We start from the raw sequence: 23485 nt of genomic DNA on the forward strand, positions 1-23485 counted from the left end.
GTTTTTAAGGTATTCACAAAAAACCGTCCGAAAACGTGTCATTTTTAAATGAAAATGGCCAATTTTCAACTACGCATAACTCAAAAAGTATTGAGTTCTCAAAAAAAAGTATAGATCAGTTTTTGCTTAAAAATAGGTTCTCTAGCCACCTCCATGCTTATTTTGACCAACAAATTTTCCACACCCTTGAAGGGGTGGGAATTGCCCCAAGATAAAAGCGCCATATTATGTAGGGTAGATTTTGTTTCTTGAGCTATTCCCTACTTACTGTGAAAATATCAAGTACATCGATGTAGTAGGATGGAATTCGGACCCAAATAGCCTCATTGACTGCCCTACAATAATGCTCTGCTATGATCGCGTGAGAGGGGACACACACAAGATTCTAGCAAAATTTCTATTTTCTGTAACTTTTCGAGATTTTGAGCTACAGCAACGAGTTTTATGACATTGGAAAGGTAATTTTGCATTCTTTCAAAACATGTAAAAATATACAGGGCGTATCTAAAAAATTAAGATTTTTTTTTCATTTCCGGTTCAACCGGAAGCCATATTGTGGGTAAAATTTATTGAACTAATAGATAATAAAGTACTCTATATGTCTGCAAAATTTCAAATTATAGTTTCTATTACAGAGGAAGTTACGGGCACTCGAATATTTTTTTATAAAAAATTTATAACTCCCCTCCTATGAGAAGATAAGAAATCTGACTAATGTTATTGAATTAACCGATAAGATATCAAAAATATATCAAAAAATAAACAAATTCCTTGGAGCCATTTTTGAGAAAATCTAGTTCAAAGTTATGTCAAATTTTGACCCCTTAAATATAGGTAACCCATAACTTTTTCTGAAAAACGATAATATTCTTGTTATAGACCCATCTTTAGGCTATATAAATGTTTTTTCAAATTAAATTTATCTTAAACAAGTTTTTAGATTGGTAGGGAAATGTATCGGGTGGGAGGTCGGTCATGCTGGTCGCCATTTTGGATTTGGAAATGTCAAATTCCGTATTTCTATTCACCTATCGATAAGCTAACTTTATGTTAAATTTCATTCGTTTCGGTCAAAATTTGCAAAAATGGGCCCCAAATAACCCCCTATTTCGGCCCCCCTTTGAGAGAATTTTTTAAAAAGCTTAGTTTCTCGACAAAATTCTCTTAAACTTACTCATACCAAATTTCATCGAAATCGGTCCGCTAGTTTTTGCTGGGCGGTGGCGACATACGTACGTACAGACATACGTACATACTTCCGACATGTTTTTTTATTTGCTTTTTACACTCAGGGGGACTCAAAACGTCAAAAAAAGTGAAATCTGAAAAAAAATTTTTTGCACGATCCTATAACTTTATCTATTATACTCATACTACGTATGTAGTATGATAAAGTAAAAATTCAAAAATCCTATTGAAGTACTTCGTTGCCTCTACATGGCGTATTTGGGTCACATCATGCGAAACGAAAAATACCAGTTCCTTCAACTTATAATCCAGGGTAAAATTGAAGGCAAGAGAGGAATAGGACGCAAGAAAATGTCCTGGCTCCGAAACATAAGACAATGGACAGGGATTAACGACATACAATCTCTGATACACATTGCAAGAAACAGAGTTAATGGAAAATGTGATCGCCAACATCCATTAGTGGATTTGCATTTGAGGAAGAAGAAGACACGCCGTTGGTCCCATTGCAGTGAGAAACACATGACACCACATAATGGAGAAAGGCACATTAAAGTGAAAAAAGAGGGACATAAACATAGCAGAAGGACAATGTGTACGAACTGCTACAAAAAAAATCTGAAACACACGGGAAAAAATATGCCATGAATAAAACCAAAAAAGTATATATTGTGAAAATCAGCCACATATTTGTAAAGGTACCTAGATTGTTTTAGTGAGGTTCACACAGTTTACTAAAAATTCAATTTTTTTATTTTTATTACTTCCTATCAAATAACTGGAATCACGAGGTACTATTTTCATATAATTTAATGGGCCAACATTACAGTATATACCTTCTAGGGCACGTGGATCTTTTAGTCCGAGCTTATTATTATGAAGCAGCAGCCTAACAAGCATTAAAAAAGGTGTTGGTCCCATGGGACCAACTTGGCGCGTTAAGGGAACACTAGTATTGAATGTGGCAGGGAACGTAATTCACATAAAATACACATTTAAAGGTATTGCTAAATAAGCTAAATTATTTAAAGAACGGTTAGGCTTCAAATTGCAGATATAAAATCTAAGCATTGGAATAAAAATAAGTACTTATATACTTACTCATATGTATTTATTAAAGAATCATTTATAGGAGATTGGGTTCGAAATAGTCTTGTAGATGTAACTTCGGTACGGTCTTTCCCTATATCTGTTTTTTCTTCGGAGTTACTTTCATAACTATCTTTTTTAGACTTATCTTGACCACTATATTGATTTAAATCGGCATCAGACAAGATTTTATTATTTCCAAATTGCTGTTTAGAATGGATGATTTGGTCTGGAAGGAATACTTCAGCTTTTGAACTATGTAATCTAATCATTTGAGAAGTTTGTGCATTTCGAACACTCAAATCGGGTCCTTTATCTCCATTTTGAGTTTCAGAAATTGTTTTTAACAACTCAGGGTGTAAATCACTAATAAGTGATTTATACGATACTTCATCTCTTACAGATTTTTGACGAGCGTTTTCAGAATATTTATTGTTATTATTGTTATCAGTTTTGTAAGTATCGTTTTCGTTTTTATTACCAATTTGAAATTTTGCACTATCTTCGACTAAGTCTCTAGGTTTACGTTCTTTTTTAATTTTGGAACTTCTATTTAAAATCTTCTGATTATAGTTAGTTGATTTATTCACATCATTAGAATCAATATTACTTTTTATTATTTTATTTTTGTCCATGACTGCTCGTAAATCGTTCTTTGTAGGCGAAATCTTATCGTTTATTTCAAAGGATTTTGAGTTAGTAACAGGCTCAACATCACATAGTAGAACTAAAATATATCCAATGATAAGATAGTGAATAACAATATGAATATTAAAAATTTATTATAAATGGGAATTCAATTTATAGAATTATATTCAAATAGAAGACAATCCAGTTTTTTAACCACTTAAAAATGACGGATCATTGTTCCATGACTGAAAGTAGGTAGTTAATAATTAGTAGATAATATAATGAAAAATTTGTTGAAATTTTAAGTTATTGGAAAGGTTGAATAAAGTTATTGGCAGAGAGCGGAATATATTATGCAACACAACATTACCAAAATATGCGCATATATATGCATTACTTTTACTACAAATATGCAGGTATTTTTTCTAAATTTGTCTAAATATGCAAATGCATATTAAAAATACTCAAAAATAAAACAATATATTAAGTCGTAAGATCTTCAGAAAAGTTGCCTTCAAAAATACGTACAACTTTCCTCAAACAATCGAAGCCCTCATTTTTTTCTAAAACATTTTTTAATTTATTTCTAATTGTAATCCCTGTATTTCCGGGAATTGTTTGACAATGAGCAGAAAAAGTGTTAACAAGATTAACCGAATCACTTAATTGTAAATTCCTTTGTTCTAATGACTTTATTACATCTGGTAAAAAACTAAAATCAACTTTTATTAACATAAGTTCTTTAGCAATTTGTACGTTACTTAAAGAACAAAGTACGTTACCTAAGCTGAAGAACAAAAGCGGAATTGTCTACAATTTGATGGATTTTTGTATTTTGATGCTTCTCTCTATGTCCGTCTTTATAGAAGTAAAAGCGAATTTGTCGAATAAAAACACTCTTTCCAGAAAAATTTCTTTTGTGGGACATGATGCTTTTGTTTGTCAGTTCCCCATTTAAAAAATGAAATGTGAAAATGAATGTAACTTACGATTTTGGAACAGGCCTTGCAAAATACTTTGTCTCCACTTAGCTTTAACTCGGGAAAACACTTTATCCAAGCACTTTTTTGAATGGTAGACATATTTAAATTTAATATATACCAATCACTTCAAAAACACTAAATACGATACAACGTTTACTTTAAACAAATGTTGGCCGGAAACTGACAAAATAATTATTAGACCCTTAAAAGCAGGTAGGTACCTACGACTTGCTACGCTAATAAAATAATATTTTTCTGGGAACACCCATAATTGTTAAATTCAGGTAGTAATGGGAAAGTCCAGATGAGCGATAGATAGATAAATAACGAGTTCGTTCATATCGAAGTTATAAAATTCCAACTAAGAGAGGAAAATTTTAACTTTTATATAATTTATTTTTAAAATATGCAAAATAAATCGTGTTTACCTTAAATATGCAATGTTGTGTTTGTTGTCTGAAAATATGCATCTATATGCACTTTGCATATATACCGCTCTCTAGTTACTGGTAATATTCTTCTCCTGGTTCTTGGCGCATTATTCAATCAATGCGCAATATATGAATCATGCTTCCATTAATAGGTTTTCTTCTACTTCAAAAATTATTTTATATATTTCGATTTCTTGGGTAAGTAGGTATGTATATAAGTATATATAGCATTCCCCACAATACATAGTACCGAAAGTGAACATTGCATTTAGTATTAATCTTACATAATTTACATGTTCAAAATTTGTACCACTGCGCTGCAAACAAGCCTCATGACGAGTTTGCAAATTATCGTATCTATAATAAATAGTAGTTACTGCAGTTGTTGAAAACAGGTTATTATTTTTTGTTGTAGTTCTCCAATATATGTTAGCGGAACTTCTGACTTAGATATTGACTACCCAAATGTATGAATCAGGTGTTCTCAGAGCAGGCGAGTGTGCTGGATATTTCAAGTCTGTTCCGCAAGACATTATTATTTTTTCAAAATTTCCGTGAAGTAAGACTAGGGAGGGTATAGTTGCATGACTCGTTGCGTTATTCTGTTGAAATTATCGCCTGTGCATCTGCAGATTTCCGTGCGCAGCAAAAATAAAAATTTTTAATTTTGGCCGCACTTAGTAGTAAAAAAGCACGCAATGACACAGTTGAAGAGAAAGGAGATCCACAAAGGAATATGGTCATATCTCGATGGTAAAACTTCGAATGAGATAGACCATAATCGACCAAAAATATCAACAGATCATTAAAAAGTCAGGAACGTGAGACGGGGCTGATTATGGCTCTGACCACTTCTCGGTAAGAATAAATTTTGCAATAGCAGGAAAAAATAAAAACTCAGACATCAAGAAAAAGCATTACGAGATTACAAAATCAAACTAAAAGGTGACGAGATATGAAAAAATATGAGCGACAAATGAAATTAGAGATGCAAAAAGGACGAATTAGTAACAAACAGCAGAAGTAGTAGAAGTAGAAACAATTTTTTTTTTCGTGGAATTTATGGCTTTGGTGAGAACCAATTTAGCCAGACTATTTTAGATTGAATAATTAATTTGTGTAAATTGTTTCATAGTATCAAACTTGAGCATGATGTATTCCTTTGTTTTGTTAGTAATGGTTTTTAATTTTTTTTCCTTCACAGCGCTAGGGCATCAACCCGGTTCAACACCTCGGAGGTTTCAGTCCTCTTTGTATATGTGTTTTTTTTCTTTTTTGTTTTTTTATTTTACTTATTTCTTAATTTTTTGTTTATTTTAATTAGTCTATTAATTTTTTTTTTGTAATCACTTTTTTCCCATATTGCTTTACATTTAGTTTCTTTCGCAGAATTGCTTACAAAATTGGTTAGTAATTTTACAATTTTAGTTTACAGTTTATTATGTGTTGATGAAGTATATAAAGTATATCATTATTTCCTGAAAAAATAATACAATTTAGGTATATTGGAAGGTTTATCTTGTAGTGAATTAAGTTTTTATATTGTTTATTAATGTTTACATTATTTATTGGACATTCAAGTAAAACATGTACCAATGTACCCATTTTACCACAACTACAAAGTGGATCGTCTGTAATTTTCATTTTGTGCTTATAATAAGGTGTTATTGCATGGTTAGCACGTATTCGATTTATTGTGGCGACAAAGTTTCTGTTTGGTATTTTGTGAAACCATGGTTTTCTGGGGATTCTTTGCTGGTGTTTACAAAAGTTTGTTCCGGTTGTTGATGCATTTTATAGGTTTTGCCACATCTCATTTATTTTGTTTCTTTCCTTTAAGAATAAATCAGACGGGGGTAGTTTAAGATTTAGTTCTTCTCCTGATGTTGGGGCTGTTTTTGCTAAGGCATCCACCATTTCATTACCTGTTATACCTGCGTGTCCGTTTACCCATAGATATATGACGACTTTATTCTTGATGTGTATCTCATTATGTAAATACAGGATTTTTTCTTCAATATGATTAACTGATCTGTTTATTTTTACATTTTTAAGTTTATCTACTGCACTTTTGCTGTCCGTACATATTATGAATTTGTCGTGGTTAGAGCCGAGTATGTATTTCATAGCTTGCACTATTGCTGTTAATTCTGCAGCGTATATGGAAGCTTCCTTTGGTAAAATAAATTATTTGTCAGTATTTTCCTCAAAATGGCAAAAGGCACAACTGGTATATTCTTTTGACTTTGATCCATCAGTGAATATAGAATCATAGTTTGGCCAGTATTTGTTTTTTGTTTCGTTGAACTTTGATTGATACTTGCTACTTCTTGACTTTCAAAATAATAGGTTCTAATTTCACGTAAAAAAATTTGTTCAGGTGAGTAAATTAAAACCGGGGGGAGTTGTAGTAACAAATTAGAGAGTGATGAAATACGCAGTAGAAAAGGCAAATAAAAAAGTGCTTGTATATGAGAACAATATTAAAGAAATCAAGGAGTGATTCAATGAGGAATACGAGTAGTATCCAATCATAATGAAGCCAACAAACATGACTACAAAGAAAAACAAAGAGAGTTTAACAAAAGATGCAAAGCGCTAAAAGGCAGTAGAATGAAAGAAAATACTAAATACTTGAATTTACGAATATCAAGTAAAATAAGAGTCATGGAGCGAATAGACTAAGTTTGGAAATGCTGATAACAGAAGGACTATTCAGAAAGCAACTAGCTAAATAAATTGGGTGTATTTAGAAAAAGATACGATTCCAGCAGAATGGTGTGGTACATGTATTCTGCTAATTCAGAAAATTAAATCCGATGCCCTGCGAGAAATATAGAGACATCGCTCTGCTAGACACTTGGTGTAAAGTATTTAGCAGCATTCTGAGGAGACTAAATAAGTGTGTGAATACTTTCTTAAGAGAATATTGAGCTGGATTTAGCATAAACAGGTCTAAAAGAGATCAAATGTTTGCTTTTGAAGGACATTCAAACAAGCAATTGTGAGTATAAAATATTCAATATTTTTATTGATTTTGCACAAAAATACGGTCAAGTTAATAGAAAAACAAGCTGAAAATGCGAGCATTGTCATAACGAAAACTTTGTATATTTACGTATTTTAATTCATAATATGGAAAATTTCTATTATGAAAAGGAGTTTAGAATTAATAATTATGTTTTAATGTGCAATTATATCATTCTAATTTAAATGTTATGAACTATAAAGGTAGTTTACTCTTGATCTAAATTCATATTTTTTATATACCTCGTATAAAATCAATAAAATTTTATACAACTTGTCCCAAAAGTAGTGGAACGGTCGAATATTTCGCGAACTGAACATCGGATCGAAAAACTGAAAAATACCTGTTCAATCATTTTCAAAAATCTATCCAATGACACCAAACACCAACCTCCACTACACCCCCTGGAGGTGGGGTGGGGGGTAACTTTAAAATCTCAAATGGAAACCCCTAGATTTTCTTTATACTTTTCTAAACTTTTATTCAAGACATTTTTTCGAACTGTGGATAGATGGCGCTATAATTGGGAAAAACGATTTATCCTGATACCATGGGTAAATTATAGAAACGGTCTAATATCTCGAGAAATACACTTCCAAATGAGAAACCAAACAAATTTTTTAATACTTTTCGAAAACCTATCGAATAACACTAAACATGACCCTCCAATCCACCCCCCTGGAGGTGGGGTGGGGGGTAACTTTAAAATATTAAATAGCAACCCCCACTTTTTATTACAGATTCGGATTTGTCATGAAAAACTAAGCAACATTTATTCGAAACATTTTTTAGAATTGTTGATAGATGGCGCTTTAATTGGAAAAATACGATTTATTAGCGCCATCTATCAGCATTTTTAAAAAAATGTTTCGAATAAATATTGCTTAATTTTTTATGACGAATTCGAATCTGCAATAAAAAGTGGGGGTTGCTATTTAAGATTTTAAAGTTACCCCCCACCACACCTCCAGGGGGTGGGTTGGGGGGTCATGTTTAGTGTTTATCGATAGGTTTTCGAAAAATATTAACAACCTGTTTTTTGGTTTCTTATTTGAAAGTGTATTTCTCGAGATATTAGACCGTTTCTATAATTTACCTATGGTATCATGATAAATAGTTTTTCCCAATTATAGCGCCATCTATCCACAGTTCGAAAAAATGTCTTGCATAAAAGTTGCTTACTTTTACGTAACGAATGCAAATCTGCAAGAAAATCTAGGGGTTTCCATTTAAGATTTTAAAGTTACCCCCCACCCCACCTCCAGGGGGTGTAGTGGGAGTTGATGTTTGGTGTCATTGGATAGATTTTTGAAAATGATTGAACACGTATTTTTCAGTTTTTCCATCCGATGTTTAGTTCGCGAAATATTCGACCGTTCCCCTACTTTTGGGACACGGTTGCATCATAAATCTTAGAACAAGAAGAGCTTTTTATGAAGAATAACTTTTATTTGTCAAATTAAAAATAAAAGAGTTATAAATGAAAATGTTCTTGGTATCCATAATTTGAGAAAAATCTTAAAATATTTTTTTCCATTAGAAGGATGTACACAGACACAATACTGGCTAGTGATTTTAGTCAATAATTTTGCCAATTCGACAAAAAAATAATTTCTATATAGTTAATAATTATTACTAAATAATTAGTAATTTTGCCAATTTCGGCAAAATTCTCAAAAAACAAAAAATTACCTTCTACAATCACTAGCCAGTTGTATCGAGTTTAAGGAACGACTAGGTTATACATAATATTTTAATTTTTTAGCAAATGGAACAGTCCATTTATCATAAAGGGGAGGCCGTATTTATACTGGTATAAACCTTTTTAAAACTGTTAATAAATTATTGCTTTTAAAATATTTATACTCAAATTGTATTTTCGAACATCTTATTTATTTTATATAATAATTAAATTCACTATCAAATGTCATTGATGTTTTATTAATACTTAATTTAAAATTTAGTTTGACATTCACGAAGTGTCAAACTCAAATGTAAATAACCTATGCTTGGCCAATCGAGATTTAAAAAAAAGTAGCCTACTTCCTAATCAACCATTTGAGCTGACGTTTAGTGCGTCTGTAGGAGATAACCGGATTGTGACGTCACATTTTAGACTTTGAGGTCGATTATCTCGAAAACGGTTAGAAATATCGAAATGCCATTTTCAGATTTGGATTTAGAAGAAAAAACTACATAAGAATCCATCGATAAATCTGATCTGAGTATTGCAGGAGCGGCGACGCAATAACACACAGACTTTTGCAAATTTATAAACGAAAAGTTTTCGTTGAAAATCAATTTATGTCTGGGAACAAAAAATAGAGATTTAGAACGAATTTAAACAATTATGGGAAAGATTCACCAATGCCTAGTGGTAGGGGAGCAAAGTATGCTAAATCTGCAGTCACTCGAGCGTAATGGGGACCTATTGGGTTGTGAAGAGTAGGTCCTAAAACCAAAAAAAGTTGAGTAAAGTTTTCCATTTTAGTGGGGACTTTCCGTTTTTAATTTAATTTTCCATTTCCAACAATAATTTTTTTCGATTATAGCGCCATCTATCCATAATTCGAAAAAATGTCTCGAATCAGTTACTTATGTTTACGTAAGGAATCCAAATATCCAATAAAAAATGAGGGCTCTCACTTAAGATTTTAAAGTAACCCCACACCCCACCTCCGTGGGGGGTCGTGTTTGGTGCCATTCGATAGATTTTTCAAATATATTGAATAAGTGTATTTTTCAGTTTTTCGATCTGATGTTCATTTCGCGAAATATCGCGGGGTTCGTATTTAAAATTTTAAATTTACCCCTACCCATATCCGTGGAAAGTCGTGTTTGGTATCATTCGATAGATTTTTGCAAAATATTGAGCACGTATTTTTTAGTTTTTCGATCTGCCATTCATTTCGCGAAACATTCGCTTTTTTCTTGTGAAACTTTGGGACTCATTTCCTTACGCCCCGCTCAAATCGTCAGATTTTTGAAATATACACTGTTTTACATGTATGTACTTAACTTACCTTATCTTAATCTGACGATTTCGAGTTTTTCTAAGGATAGATTTATTTTTCGGCCCCCCCTTAACGAACTCCCCTGTATTAAGAGCCAATATATATGGTAGAGGTACATTTTCAGGTTACAAGGTTTCTCCCCATGTAATAATCTGACGCGCTCGAGTAACTGCAAAAATCCCCGCTTGGGCTCCCCTACCATAGCTGTTCCGAATGATCTATCGGACATATATCGACAATTTTTGGAATGATCCTAAAAGTTGACAATGAGTAATCTTAGAATGGGTTGAAAGAAAGGTATGGCATACAATATTGGTTGGGATAAATGATGCCATTTAAAGAAACTTTAAAGTAGGTATACAAAATATACTAAGGATCTAACATTGTATATTAGATCAAGCTGCCTTAGATGACAAGACCATCTAATGCTTCTTCTTCTTCTCATATTAGGCCTCTTGGCCTGTTCTTAACCGATTTTGAGCTTGTATTCGTAGCTGTGATGTTGACTGCCAGCTATCTCGCCACCTTTTAAACGGCCTTCCTATTTTTCTCTTGCCTGTTGGCTTCGAAAATCCCTGGCTATACGGGCTATTCTCTCGCTGTCCATTCTCGTCACATGCTGATTCCACTGCTGATTATTCTGTCGTCCGGTATTTTCTCAGTGTTTTCCCAGTTATTGACCTCAACGTTCTCATTTCTGATGTTCTCAGTATCCTCTTGGTTTCTGCTGTGTCACATCTTGTTTCTATCGCGTACGTCATGATCGGTCTTGATATATGATCGGTACACATGATTTGTATATGCGTACTTTTCCTTCCAGCCTCATATCTTTGTTTCTTCAGATGACATCCCTCAGATATCCTGACACGTAATTGGCTTTATTTGCTTTCTCCAAGGCATCTAATGCCTTGCATCTAATGCGAACGAAAGAAATGGCTTTAACAAGAGTGATACGTCACGATCGGTCTTGATATATGATCGGTACACATGATTTGTATATGCGTACTTTTCCTTCCAGCCTCATATCTTTGTTTCTTCAGATGACATCCCTCAAATATCCTGACACGTAATTGGCTTTATTTGCTTTCTCCAAGGCATCTAATGCCTTGCATCTAATGCGAACGAAAGAAATGGCTTTAACAAGAGTGACATTCTTGCGGTAGCCATAATATAAAGGAGAGAAAGGACAAAAAAATCCAAATATACAGTATATTATCGAAGAATACTTGTGAAATATATGTAGGCATTGGCACGTGGAGTCAGCTTATTCTGAATAGTACCTATATATTTCCGGAAAGGCAATGAAAATTATAAAAGGTTCCTAGATACCAACAGATGTAAAAGGGAGAAAGATATACACACACAAAAAAAGAATGTGTGTGTACTTTGTACGCATATAAGAAGTTCTACTTCTATTATATGATTTCAACGAAATCAATATACTTTAAACAGTTTTTTATTTAAATATTAAACTAATTATAATACTTACTACTTTCCAAAAATTTTTATTAAAACAATACCAAAAATTAAAAAAATAAAAGAATAAAACACAGGCAAACACATTAAAAAATAAAACAAAGAAATGATTTCTGAACAATAAATTTTGGCAAAAATTTTGACTAAGTACGTATTTCCTCAAAAAAAATATAATAAATATATTTATAATCATAAAATGTAAAAAAAAATAAAAAACTAAAAACTTGCATCGGGGATCGAACCTGCATCTCCGGTTGTTAGATTTTGAAATCCCCGCACGCAGAATTTAGCTACCGAGACATATGAATAATGTGGGAAGATACACCCAAGTGAAAGTTTTAAACTTTTTTTGACAGTTGTTTATTCTCTTAGTTTAATCAGATTAGTTTGATTTTTGTGGAATTAAAATATTAAAATACAACAAGACATAGACTAAAAAAACAATATATTAGATAAAGATTGGTAGACATTTTGTTGGTAATCAAATTATGTAAATCAAAGCATAGCTACTAGCTAGGTACATTTTCCAAATAGGTATGTAATTTTTTATTACACTACTGAAACATTTACAATTACGTACCTGTTGCTTTTAAAAACTATTTAAAAAGTCACTACAATTATAAACTTGCTTTTGTCTGTGTCCTCACAACAATAAAAACTAATATACATAACATTTGTTTACACATAACCATTGACGTATCAATAAATTAACCTTGCTTTTGTCTGTGTCCTCACAACAATAAAAACTAATATACATAACATTTGTTTACACATAACCATTGACGTATCAATAAATTAACCGACATATTGAACAATTGTTGACAGGTCATTGTAATTACCCAATCAGAGCACGTATAACGTTTGAGCTGCGCCCAGGACCAAGACTTTTGATGAATTCGCGCACATATAAATTTACTCCCAACGCGCCTAAAGAAGTATAATTTCAAAAAATAGATCTAATAGGTTATACAAAAACATGCTGTGTAATCAAAAAAATCAGATACCTTGCTGTTGATGTAAACTGGAATTTTTATTATTCAAGATCTTATGAAAATCTCCCTCACCAACTGCAAGAATTTTCTTCTTCATTAAATTATTACCTGGTTTTCCCAAAATAATGGAGCAAAAATTATCACTTAAAAAGCTACTTTCTGAAACACATTCTCTAGGGCGATGTTTTTTAGCATTTGATTTACTTCTTAGAAAGTGCTCGTGCTTCATTTCTGCACAAAATATTTAGAAGCTCACAGAAAATCTTTACGACATAATATATTTTGATTTTTTGTTAATGCCAGTTTGACATTTGCACAATGTTTTCCAAACAACTTTTTTTAGACATAATTAAGTAGACATCAAGAAGTTTTAAGGAGTAAGACTTTCCTGGATTCAATTCAAACCTTCCAGGCAATATTAACAACAAAATAATTAAAGACAGGTGGCCTGTTTCAATATATTTTTACTGACGGCTCTAAAATTCAAAATAAAACCGGATGTGCAATATATCACTGGAATTCTGATTACAAAGAATCATGCCGATTGCCTAATGAAGCTTCAATATATACTGCAGAATTATCAGCTTTATTACTTGCGTTAAAATATATAGCCTCTGTTGGTATGGACAATTATATCATTTTCACCGATTGTAGAAGTATTGTGGACAAACTCACTTCTATCCAATCGACAAAAAATCTAAACCACATTGAGATAGAAATAAGAGTCTATATTATGATTTTACTTCCTCGGGCAGTTCAATTATTATTTGTTGGGTGAAAGGGCATTCTGGAATATTAGGAAATGAAGAAGTCGACAAATTAGCTAAATCTGCAGCTTTAACCAAACAAAACATAAGCAACATACTTCTACCAGTAACCGATATAGATAATATCAGTAAAAACCATTGCAAACAAAATTAGCAACGTGTATATAACCAAAGTACAACGGGAATAAATTTTAGAAATTGCCAGCCACTAATTCCCAATGAGAGATGGTTTAAACAAGAATCAAATAGGCTATTTATAAAAACAATAAACAGAATGAGGTCAAATCACGCACTAACCCCAGCATACAAACACAGCATAGGTATCAGTGATAACCCATATTGCGCGTGTAGTGGAATGGGAGATCTACAGCACCTCATATTGGAGTGTGGACTGTACAGACAAAATATTAAAGTAATGTATGAAAAGTTAATTGATCTAAATTGTCCTTTACCTGTCAATTTAAACGAAATTCTTTTTCCAAAAAATAAGCAGACGTTACAATGTCTTTACGAATATGTAACGTCCTGTAAATTTAAATTTTAAATAGGCTTAGATAATAAAATTATAAAATTGTAAAAATAATACCACAAAATTGAAAATGCTCTCTGGAATGCTAATGGTGTATTGAACCATAAAAATGAATTGCAGGTATTTTTAGAGTCTCATAAAATAGATATAATGCTAATCTCAGAATCCCACCTAACTTCTAATACTAATTTCAAGATATATGGATATACCAGTTATAATACAGCTCACCCTGATGCCGTTAGACTAGCAAGAGCAGGAGCCATGGTCCTAATAAAGGATGGCATTAAACACCATTTGGCTAACAAAGTAGAAGAAACATACCTCCAAGCAGTCAGCTTAGTCATAGAGGATTGGATAGGGCCAATAGCGGTTTCAGCTGTCTACTGTCCTCCTAATTATCCACCTAACAAGGAAGCATTCACCAACCTCTTCAAAAGTCTTGGCAATAGATTCCTAGCAGGGGGTGACTACAATGCTAAACATACCAGCTGGGGATCTCGGCTTACAGCACCCGGTAGAGGCAGAATACTCCATCAAGTAAAACAGGAATTAAAACTAGACCATCTATCTACATATCGACCAACCTACTGGCCAACAGATCATCGAAAAATACCTGACTGCCTAGACTTCTTCACTACAAAAGGCTTTGCACAAGGATACCTAGACATACAGTCAAATTTTGATATTGCCTCTGATCATACACCAGTAATTGCTACAATTAACTCTTCGGTAGTATTAAAAGAAAAACCGATAACCTTATGCAATAACAAAACTGATTGGGATCTATTCCGGGATAAAATTGAAGAAAAGCTAAACCTAGCTATATCCTTAAAGAATGCAAAAGAACTCGAAGATGCGGTGGAGCACTTCACAACACTGGTCCAAGGGGCTGCATGGGAATCAACCCCTACCATAACACCAAAGCAAAAACAACTAAACTGCCCCTTAAATGTCAGAGAGATGATTAACGAAAAGAGAAGACTAAGAAACACCTGGCAAAGAACAAGGCACCCAGATGATAGACGAAGATACAATCGAGCTGCAAGGCAACTAAAAGAAACACTTAGAAGACTCAAAAATAAATCATTCACAGAATATCTACAAAACTTATCACCCTCAGCCGATACTAACTATAGTCTCTGGAAAGCCACAAAACACCTAAAACAGCCACGAGATCAAATCCCACCAATTATAAAATCTGATGGTACCTGGGCCAAAACAGATGGAGAAAAGGTAGAAGTTTTCGGTAGATATTTGGAGGAAGTATTTCAACCGTTACCACCTGCAAACGGAATTAATGACGACGAAATATATGCATTTCTTGAGGAAAACGAGCAACAAATGGAGCCTATTAAAAACTTCACAATACAAGAAACTTACGACGTTATAAAAAATCACCTAGACCCCAAGAAAGCACCTGGCTATGACCTGGTTACCGGCCAAATATTAAAAGAACTTCCTAGAAAAGCAGTCGTTATGTTGACGCAACTCTTCAACGCAGTTCTAAGACTGAAGTACTTCCCTGCACAATGGAAGGTAGCAGAAATCATATTAATTCATAAACAGGGAAAACAGCCAAATGAACCTAGCTCCTATCGACCAATCAGTTTACTACCAGTCTTGTCAAAAATAATGGAAAAGTTACTGATGAAGAGGATGGAAACTGTCGCAGCAAAAAGCTTAATCCCAGACTATCAATTTGGGTTTCGTCAGAAACACTCGACAGTAGAATAAGTACATTGTGTTGTTAACACAATCATCAAAGCATTCGAAGATAAAAGTTACTGTGAATCAGCTTTTTTGGATGTGAGCAAAGCCTTTGACAAGGTGTGGCATGAGGGACTCCTTTACAAATTAAAAAAGCAGCTACCAACAACAATATATTTGATTCTAAAATCCTACTTAGAAGAACGATACTTCAGAGTCAGATACGAAAATGAAGTAACTAAACTACGCATCATCAAATCAGGAGTCCCACAAGGGACTGTCTTAGGCCCAGTCGTATACCTACTCTTCACAGCTGATCTGCCATGTACTGATGACACAGTCACCTCTACGTTTGCTGATGACACAGCTATATTAGCAGTAAACAGAAATCCTGAAGTAGCAGCGACAACACTACAAACCAGTCTCAACAATATAGCAACGTGGGCAAGGAAATGGCGAATTACAATAAATGAAAGTAAATCTGCACACATAACATTCACAAAATGCCATGGTGAAACGCCAAGCATTACATTAAACAATGAACGAATACCTAAAACAGACAGCGTAAAATATTTGGGGATACACCTGGACAAACATCTAACCTGGCGTACCCACATCCACATATGGAAAAAAAGAAAGCAGCTGGATACTAAATGGAAAAAGCTGTACTGGCTCCTTGGCAGAAAATCACAATTATCATTGCGGAACAAATTACTAGCTTACAATACCGTTCTCAAACCAGTATGGACCTATGGAATCCAGTTATGGGGAACAGCATCTAAATCGAACATTGCTATCATCGAGAGATTCCAGTCAAAAGCCCTGCGCAGTATAGTAGATGCTCCTTGGTTCGTAACAAACGGAGACATTTATAATGATCTAGAGATGCCAACGGTTACTGCAGTGACTAAACAGCTTAGCACAAACTACCTAAGACGCTTAGAGCAACATCCAAACACACTGGCAATTAATCTGCTTGGCAACAGTGAAGAAACCCGAAGGCTGAAAATAAGAACACCCTTGGATCTACCATTCCAACAGCAATAATTGTACATATTATGAAATTAATTTTAAATTGTGATAGTTTTATTTTATTTTTTAATATCAATGTAATAATGTAAAGTTAAATTTTTATTGTTTTTAACATAAATGTAAGAATGTAAAAGTGCATACAGAGAGTGGATCATTGGACAAACTCTCTCTCACGACATTGTACCAATCAACATGTATGCTTATTGTTATTGTATGATGTAACAGATTGCAAAATAAACATTAAGCAAAAAAAAATAATTGAAAAATATATCCATTAATATAGTATAACACTCTGTAAATTTAGATAATAAGTAGGCTTAGATATTAACTTAAAATTGTTATTGTAATACCATACAAAAAAACACAAATAGTCTGGCTAATTGGCTCTGTCAAAGCCATTAATAAAAAAAATACTTTCCTGAAGGTACATGGTTGAGTCCAGCTTGACAAGTTCTTTTTCGATCATGATTGTGACAATTGCAGGATAGTCTGTTGTCAAAAGTAATGCTTAAAAATTTAATTTTCTTAGCATAGCATATTAGATTTTTTTTTCAAAACAGTTTTAATTCTGGACTTTAAGTACCCTTTCAGGACACCAGTGTCCGCCACCGGTTTTTAATTCCAGCAAAGCATGAGGCACTAAAATCAGCCAGACACTCAAAGTAGCTCGTCTGTAGTCGTTCATTTAAAACAATGATTTGCTGCACGGTGGCGGACACCGGTGTCAGACACCAATGTCTTAGTCTGAAAGGGTACTTAAGAGTTATCTTCATCAATTAACAAAAAAAGGATTAAACTATTAGCAAAAAAGTATTCAATCAGCTTTTACTGGTAACTTAGAAATGGAGATAATATTATCTATAATATGAGATAGGGAGGTGTTTAAGTTAGATTCTTGGGGAACTCGTTTTTTTTTATTTTCGCATTAAATAAAGCACCGTAAGTAAAAGTAACTCTTACATTAACAGTTTAATGATTTACGAGTTCAATTTTTAATAGCTTGTACCCTATTATCTTTTTTATCGACTGTTTGAATAATATTATGTGGCCAAACTATGCCCTATACTCTAGTAATGTCAAAAAATGCTACAATACATTTTTCCACCTACCCCTACCGAAAGTATACTTTTCCTAACCTGATTGTAGGGAGCAAAGTCGTACTATTCTTCCCTAGGGAGTAAAAGTAAAAGTGACGTCATGATATTTCATTTATGAAATAACTTATTGACGCCGTATACAATATTCTGTTATCTATTACGTAAGTATCTATAAATTTTAACGTTTATTTATAGAACACCCTGTATTTTACAGAATCGTAAAAAACAGTAAATTGTTATTTTGATTATGTTTACATTAATAATTTGACTTATATTTGACAGTTGACAGTTATAATGTACCTACTTGTTAGTTGTTAGTTTTAGTTCGCTAATAGGGCTTTTCATCGATTGTCATTTGTTTCGAGCTTCTGTCATGTGTCACATAATATTAATATATCTACGTCATACGTCTTTGGTTTGTATTATTGTATATACCAATAAGGTATGCCGTAAATATATTAATATTATGTGACACATGACAAGCTCGAAACAAATGACTGTGAATGAAAAGCCCTATAAATGTTATCTACTCTATCTCATATTATGTATAAGTTTTTAGTTTGTGAAAACTGTCATTATAGATAGCAGTGCGTGAAGTAACAATGTATTTTAAATAGGATTTACTTTTTCGCACTGTTTTTGGCACACTTTCATATAATCAAATACCCTTAACTTTCGCGTTGTCATGGTGATGACATGTGAGCAATAAATTACAACAAAAGTTTTGACAGGTTTGTGGTTTGAAAGAAGTTAGAATTTTTAAATGTCAAAGTTCTAAAAATTGTAGAATATAAATGAATTCCAATGAAGAAGAGTTACAGTTTTTTATTTGTTTATCGTAGATAAAATATTGTATGAAACTGTGCGTGAAGTACTTTTTGCGAACTTACGCGATGTATAGCACTCGCCGCTGTCGCTCGTGCTCTAAACATCGCGTGCGTTCGCAAAAAGCATACTTCACGAACTGTTTCATAAATAACTATTGTTAGTTAGTTACATAAATAAATTATTTAAAAATGAAAAAATTACTTGTTATTTGAGAAAGGTGTAAAAATCATATGTATAACATGGGAGTAAAGTACCTTTTCCCCCCTTGAATGACTACTAGTAAACTTCATTCCCGGGAGGAAAAGTAGCACTCTCCTCCCTTGTTATACAAATAGCTATTAGCAAACATGCTTAATAAATTTCGGACTTTAACTTAATCTTATAAGATTATCTAGTATTAAAGGTTTTTTTTTAATATTTAGCGTTTATGGCTTGAAAGCCTCAATTAAACTAAAATTTAAGTTTTATGTTTCAGACAACATGTTTAGGAAAAGATATTAAAAGTACACTGTACAAATTCGTTTCTATGATGACAATTGTTTGCGCCAATATGAATATATATTTCATTTATTTTAATTCGGGAACGTCTTGGCAACACAGTTCTAAGTAAGCATAATCTTCTGTCCTTTATGTTAAATCAGTCAGTCGTTAACATACATACGGTCGGAACGTATAGTACACCTTGACAATTTTAATTTGATTTTGTGTGTGTTTTCCGTGAGACAAATTGACGATACCAGACAACATATTTTCGGTAAGTTCCCTTCTTTTATCCCATCCTTCATTTTCCTTAATGCCACCGAAAATAGTGCTTCAACATTTAACAACACGAAGAAAATCTCGGTAAGTTATTATTATTAAATATTTTCCATTTGGTTTTCCTAAAAGCCAAAACATAATTGGTCCTTCGAGCCGGATATTCAGCGTAGGTTTACAGTTTGCTTTGCTTAGTTTTGTATTATTAAATAATAATATTCTTATTTAGAAACAAATTGTTCGGTCAAATTTAATGTCGGCACGTATCGGAAAAAAAACTCTGTGATAACTTTTTGCTGATTTTTGTATTTGTATCGTTTTTGTTTCTCGGAACAACTTGGGCTTCGAGCGTGAAAGAAGTTAGGTTTTTAAATATTTGCGGTGTTGTCAAACGTGAATATTTTTCGACTCAATCGGTTACGGAAAAATTCGGATGTATGAATAAAAATTATTTTGTAAACAAATACTAAATTTGATTCACGGTTCTAAACAAAATAAAGAGTTTGCATAATAACTGCCCGGAAGGCTTGTTTTTTAACAAATCTCTATAATTAATTAATTTTATTCAAAATTTATACTCAGACCTGGTTTGTTATATGCTACAGTTTTCTTAAAGTAGACTTTGTTTTTTTCTGATTTTGCGGATTGATTTCAGTAACAATGACTACTTACGAAAGGCAATTTAAAATATTAACGGCTAAAAAAGAAACGCTTTATACAATCATTCAGACTTTATATGACTTATCGAAAAACTTAACTACGGATAACACCATTAAAAAATTCACAAACTTGTATCAGTCGATGGATTCGACAAGGACAGAAATTCTCGAAATTTTGGATGAAATCAACGCAGTCGGGTTTGACGTTGATGAAAACTATAAACCAGATTTTCAGGTGATGTCTGTTATTAACGAAATGTGTTGTGAAGCAAGGGCGGCTTATACAAAATTAAAACCAAGCACCAATATTGTAAATCCAACTTTACAGCAAAGTACACAACAACAGTGTAATGTACACAGTCTTTTGCCAAAAATCACTATTCCAGATTTCCACGGGGAAACAAAGGAATGGGAAACTTTTTATTCGATTTACAAACCATTGGTACACGATAATTTCCAGCTGACGGATGCAGATAAGGCTCGGCTTTTGGTTTCACATTTAAAGGGATCGGCCCTTAGTATTTGTGCGGGAATAGCTACTTCTGGGGATAATTATGACACGTTATGGAAAGCACTTTTAGAAAAATATCATAATAAAAGGTTGTTAGCAAACACTTATTTACAACAAATTTTTAATTTTAAATCCTTGCAATCGGAATCTGAAAAAAATCTAAACAGTTTTTTAGAAATCTTTGACGCCTCGGTTAATGCCTTAAAAAAGTTGGATGTCCCGGATTTAACGGATTTTATTTTACTTTATCATGCACTCTCAAAACTGGACAGGGAAACGGTAAAATCTTTTGAAAATCACATGCGCGGAACGGTTATTCCTACTTACACGGATTTAATTAAATTTGTTAAGGATCAAACAAAAATTTTGCATAATAGTGACTCACAAGAGGCTAGCTCCGGTGGCTATCATAAAAATAAAAATTCGAAATCATTTTTTGTAAGCCAGCATGAGAATAAAAACAATAACAGAATGCCTTTTTGTGTTTTATGTAAAAAATCGTCACATTTTTTGGGTAGGTGTGATAAATTTAAGGCTATGAATCCTACACAAAGGTACGATTTGGTAAAAAATAATAATTTATGCTTTCTGTGTTTTTCCCAGTCACATGGTGTAAGACAGTGCTTAAAAAGATCGTGTGCCCAGTGTGCCAAGAATCATCATTTTCTTTTATGCGCAGGAAAACCGGAAATAAGGGGCGCGAAAGAAAATAATCAAAATAATCAACCAAATTCTGGTGTCGGTATTCCAGAAACGGGTTCCAATAACCACAATTCGGGTTCAGTTAATTGTGCGTTTCAAAATTCTAGTTTTTTGAGTAGAAATCAGGAAAAAACGGTTCTATTAGCAACGGTAACGGTATGTGTGTTAAATAGTCCTTTACAAAATGCAACGGCGCGGTTTATTTTGGACAACGGTAGTCAGTGTAATCTTTTGACCACGGAATGTTGTAAAAAACTAGGTCTTAGATATACAAAAATTAATTCTTCGGTACAAGGTTTGGGACAAAACTCTCAGTCGGTAAGGGGAGTAACGGACATTATTATCGCTTCGCGTTTTGATCAGACTAAAAAATACGATGTTCAAGCTTTAGTTATTGATCATATTACAGATAAATTGCCAAAAACGAAATTAAATTTGCAATCTTTATCGGAATTTAAAAATTTACAATTAGCGGACGATAAGTTTTTTGAACCTAAATCAATCGATGGCATAATCGGTGCGCAGTTTTTTCCTATTCTTTTCGGCGGTAATCGGATTTTGAGTTCTTCAGGTTTAGGGGCGGCTTTAGAAACAACGTTCGGGTATGTTATTATGGGTCAGGTGGATACGGAATATTCCACTCCCATAAATTTGCTCACTTTAAGGGAAGAAACATCGATTGAACAAATTTTGACAAAATTTTGGGAATTAGAGCAGGTTCCAAAACGGGAAATTCCGGATTTAGACGCTATAGAATGTGAAAATATTTATAAAACCACGGTTTCCAGGGATATATCGGGCCGGTTTACTGTTGCATTACCTTTTAAAAGTTCACCAAAAAATTTGGGAAATTCAAGGGTTTCGGCGGAAAATCGGTTAAAAACCTTGGAAAAACGGTTAACAAAATCGGACAGCTTGCGTGCGGATTACAATAAAATTATGCAGGATTTTTTGGATCAAGGATACTTAAATTTATTGGAAAAAGAAGATTGTGACTTATCCTATTATATTAGTCATCACCCTGTAATAAAATTAGAGAGTTTAAGTACACCTATACGTATCGTATTGGATGCATCTTGCCCTTCAGACAGTGATGTCTCCTTGAATGATTTATTGCATAGCGGGCCTAAACTGCAGGCGGACATATGCACTTTATTAATACATTTTCGGCTTTTTCCAGTAGCATTGAGTTCGGATTTAAAAAAGATGTTTTTACAAATAAAATTAGTACAAGATCACTGGCGGTTTCAAAGAATATTATGGAGATTTGCTCCAAACGAGGAAATAAAAACGTATGAATTTACGGTGGTTGCGTTCGGTTTAAGGTCGTCACCTTTTTTAGCGCTACGGACGGTTCAGCAATTGATAAATGAAGATGGCAAAGATTATCCTTTAGCTAAAAAATATATTTCTTCGGGGCTATATATGGATGATTTTTTAACGAGTGTTCCGGACGAAATTGAAGCTAAAGAATTATATAATCAATCGGTAAATCTCTTCAAAGGTGGTTGTTTTGACTTAGTTAAATGGTCGACTAATTTGGACAATTTGTTATCAGAGATTCCGCTGGAAAAACGTTTACAAAATTCGGTTACATTTAAATCGGAGACTAAAGTTTTAGGGATGCAATGGGATCCGCAGAGGGATGTTTTGAACTATAGGTTAACCACCCCCGATAAAAATTTTACAAAACGTAAGATTTTATCTCTTACTGCAAAATGTTATGATCCTATTGGTCTGATTGCTCCATTTATTTTGCATTTAAAGTTAATGATCAGGGAGTTATGGCAACTAAAATTGGGTTGGGATGACTCACCCCCGGATACGATTAAAAAATCATGGGAAAAGGTATGCAATGAATGGCAAGATTTTTCAAAATTTGAGGTCCCTAGACATGTAGGAGCCATGAGGGATGTTCCGATTATGATTTTGGGGTTTGCGGATGCAAGTCCTTCCTAATATTTCATGGCAACATATTGAAGGTAAAAATAATCCCGCGGACTGCTTGTCAAGAGGGTTGACACCCTCACAATTAATAAATCATGAACTTTGGTTACAAGGTCCTA

General features: G+C 33.3%; 1 protein-coding gene across 2 annotated transcripts in view; it reads right to left on the reverse strand.

Annotated features, from left to right (window-relative positions):
* LOC114333831 (myb-like protein D) overlaps positions 1-13135 on the reverse strand; it is a 52600-nt gene extending 39465 nt beyond the window's left edge. The window contains exons 1-2 of one of the 2 annotated variants that reach the window (XM_050642931.1): positions 12940-13135; positions 2290-3004 (exon numbers count right to left, since the gene is read on the reverse strand). In XM_050642931.1, coding sequence (XP_050498888.1) covers positions 2290-3004; positions 12940-13060 — 836 coding nt within the window. In that variant the 5' untranslated portion in view covers positions 13061-13135. Of the gene's footprint in view, positions 1-2289; positions 3005-12843 lie in introns of both variants that reach the window. The other variant, XM_028283818.2, reaches the window with a different exon arrangement.
* Positions 13136-23485: the final 10350 nt, after the last annotated feature.

This window comes from Diabrotica virgifera, chromosome 2 (genome assembly GCF_917563875.1).
Source record: "Diabrotica virgifera virgifera chromosome 2, PGI_DIABVI_V3a".
In the NCBI taxonomy this organism is placed as follows: Eukaryota; Metazoa; Arthropoda; class Insecta; order Coleoptera; family Chrysomelidae; genus Diabrotica; species Diabrotica virgifera.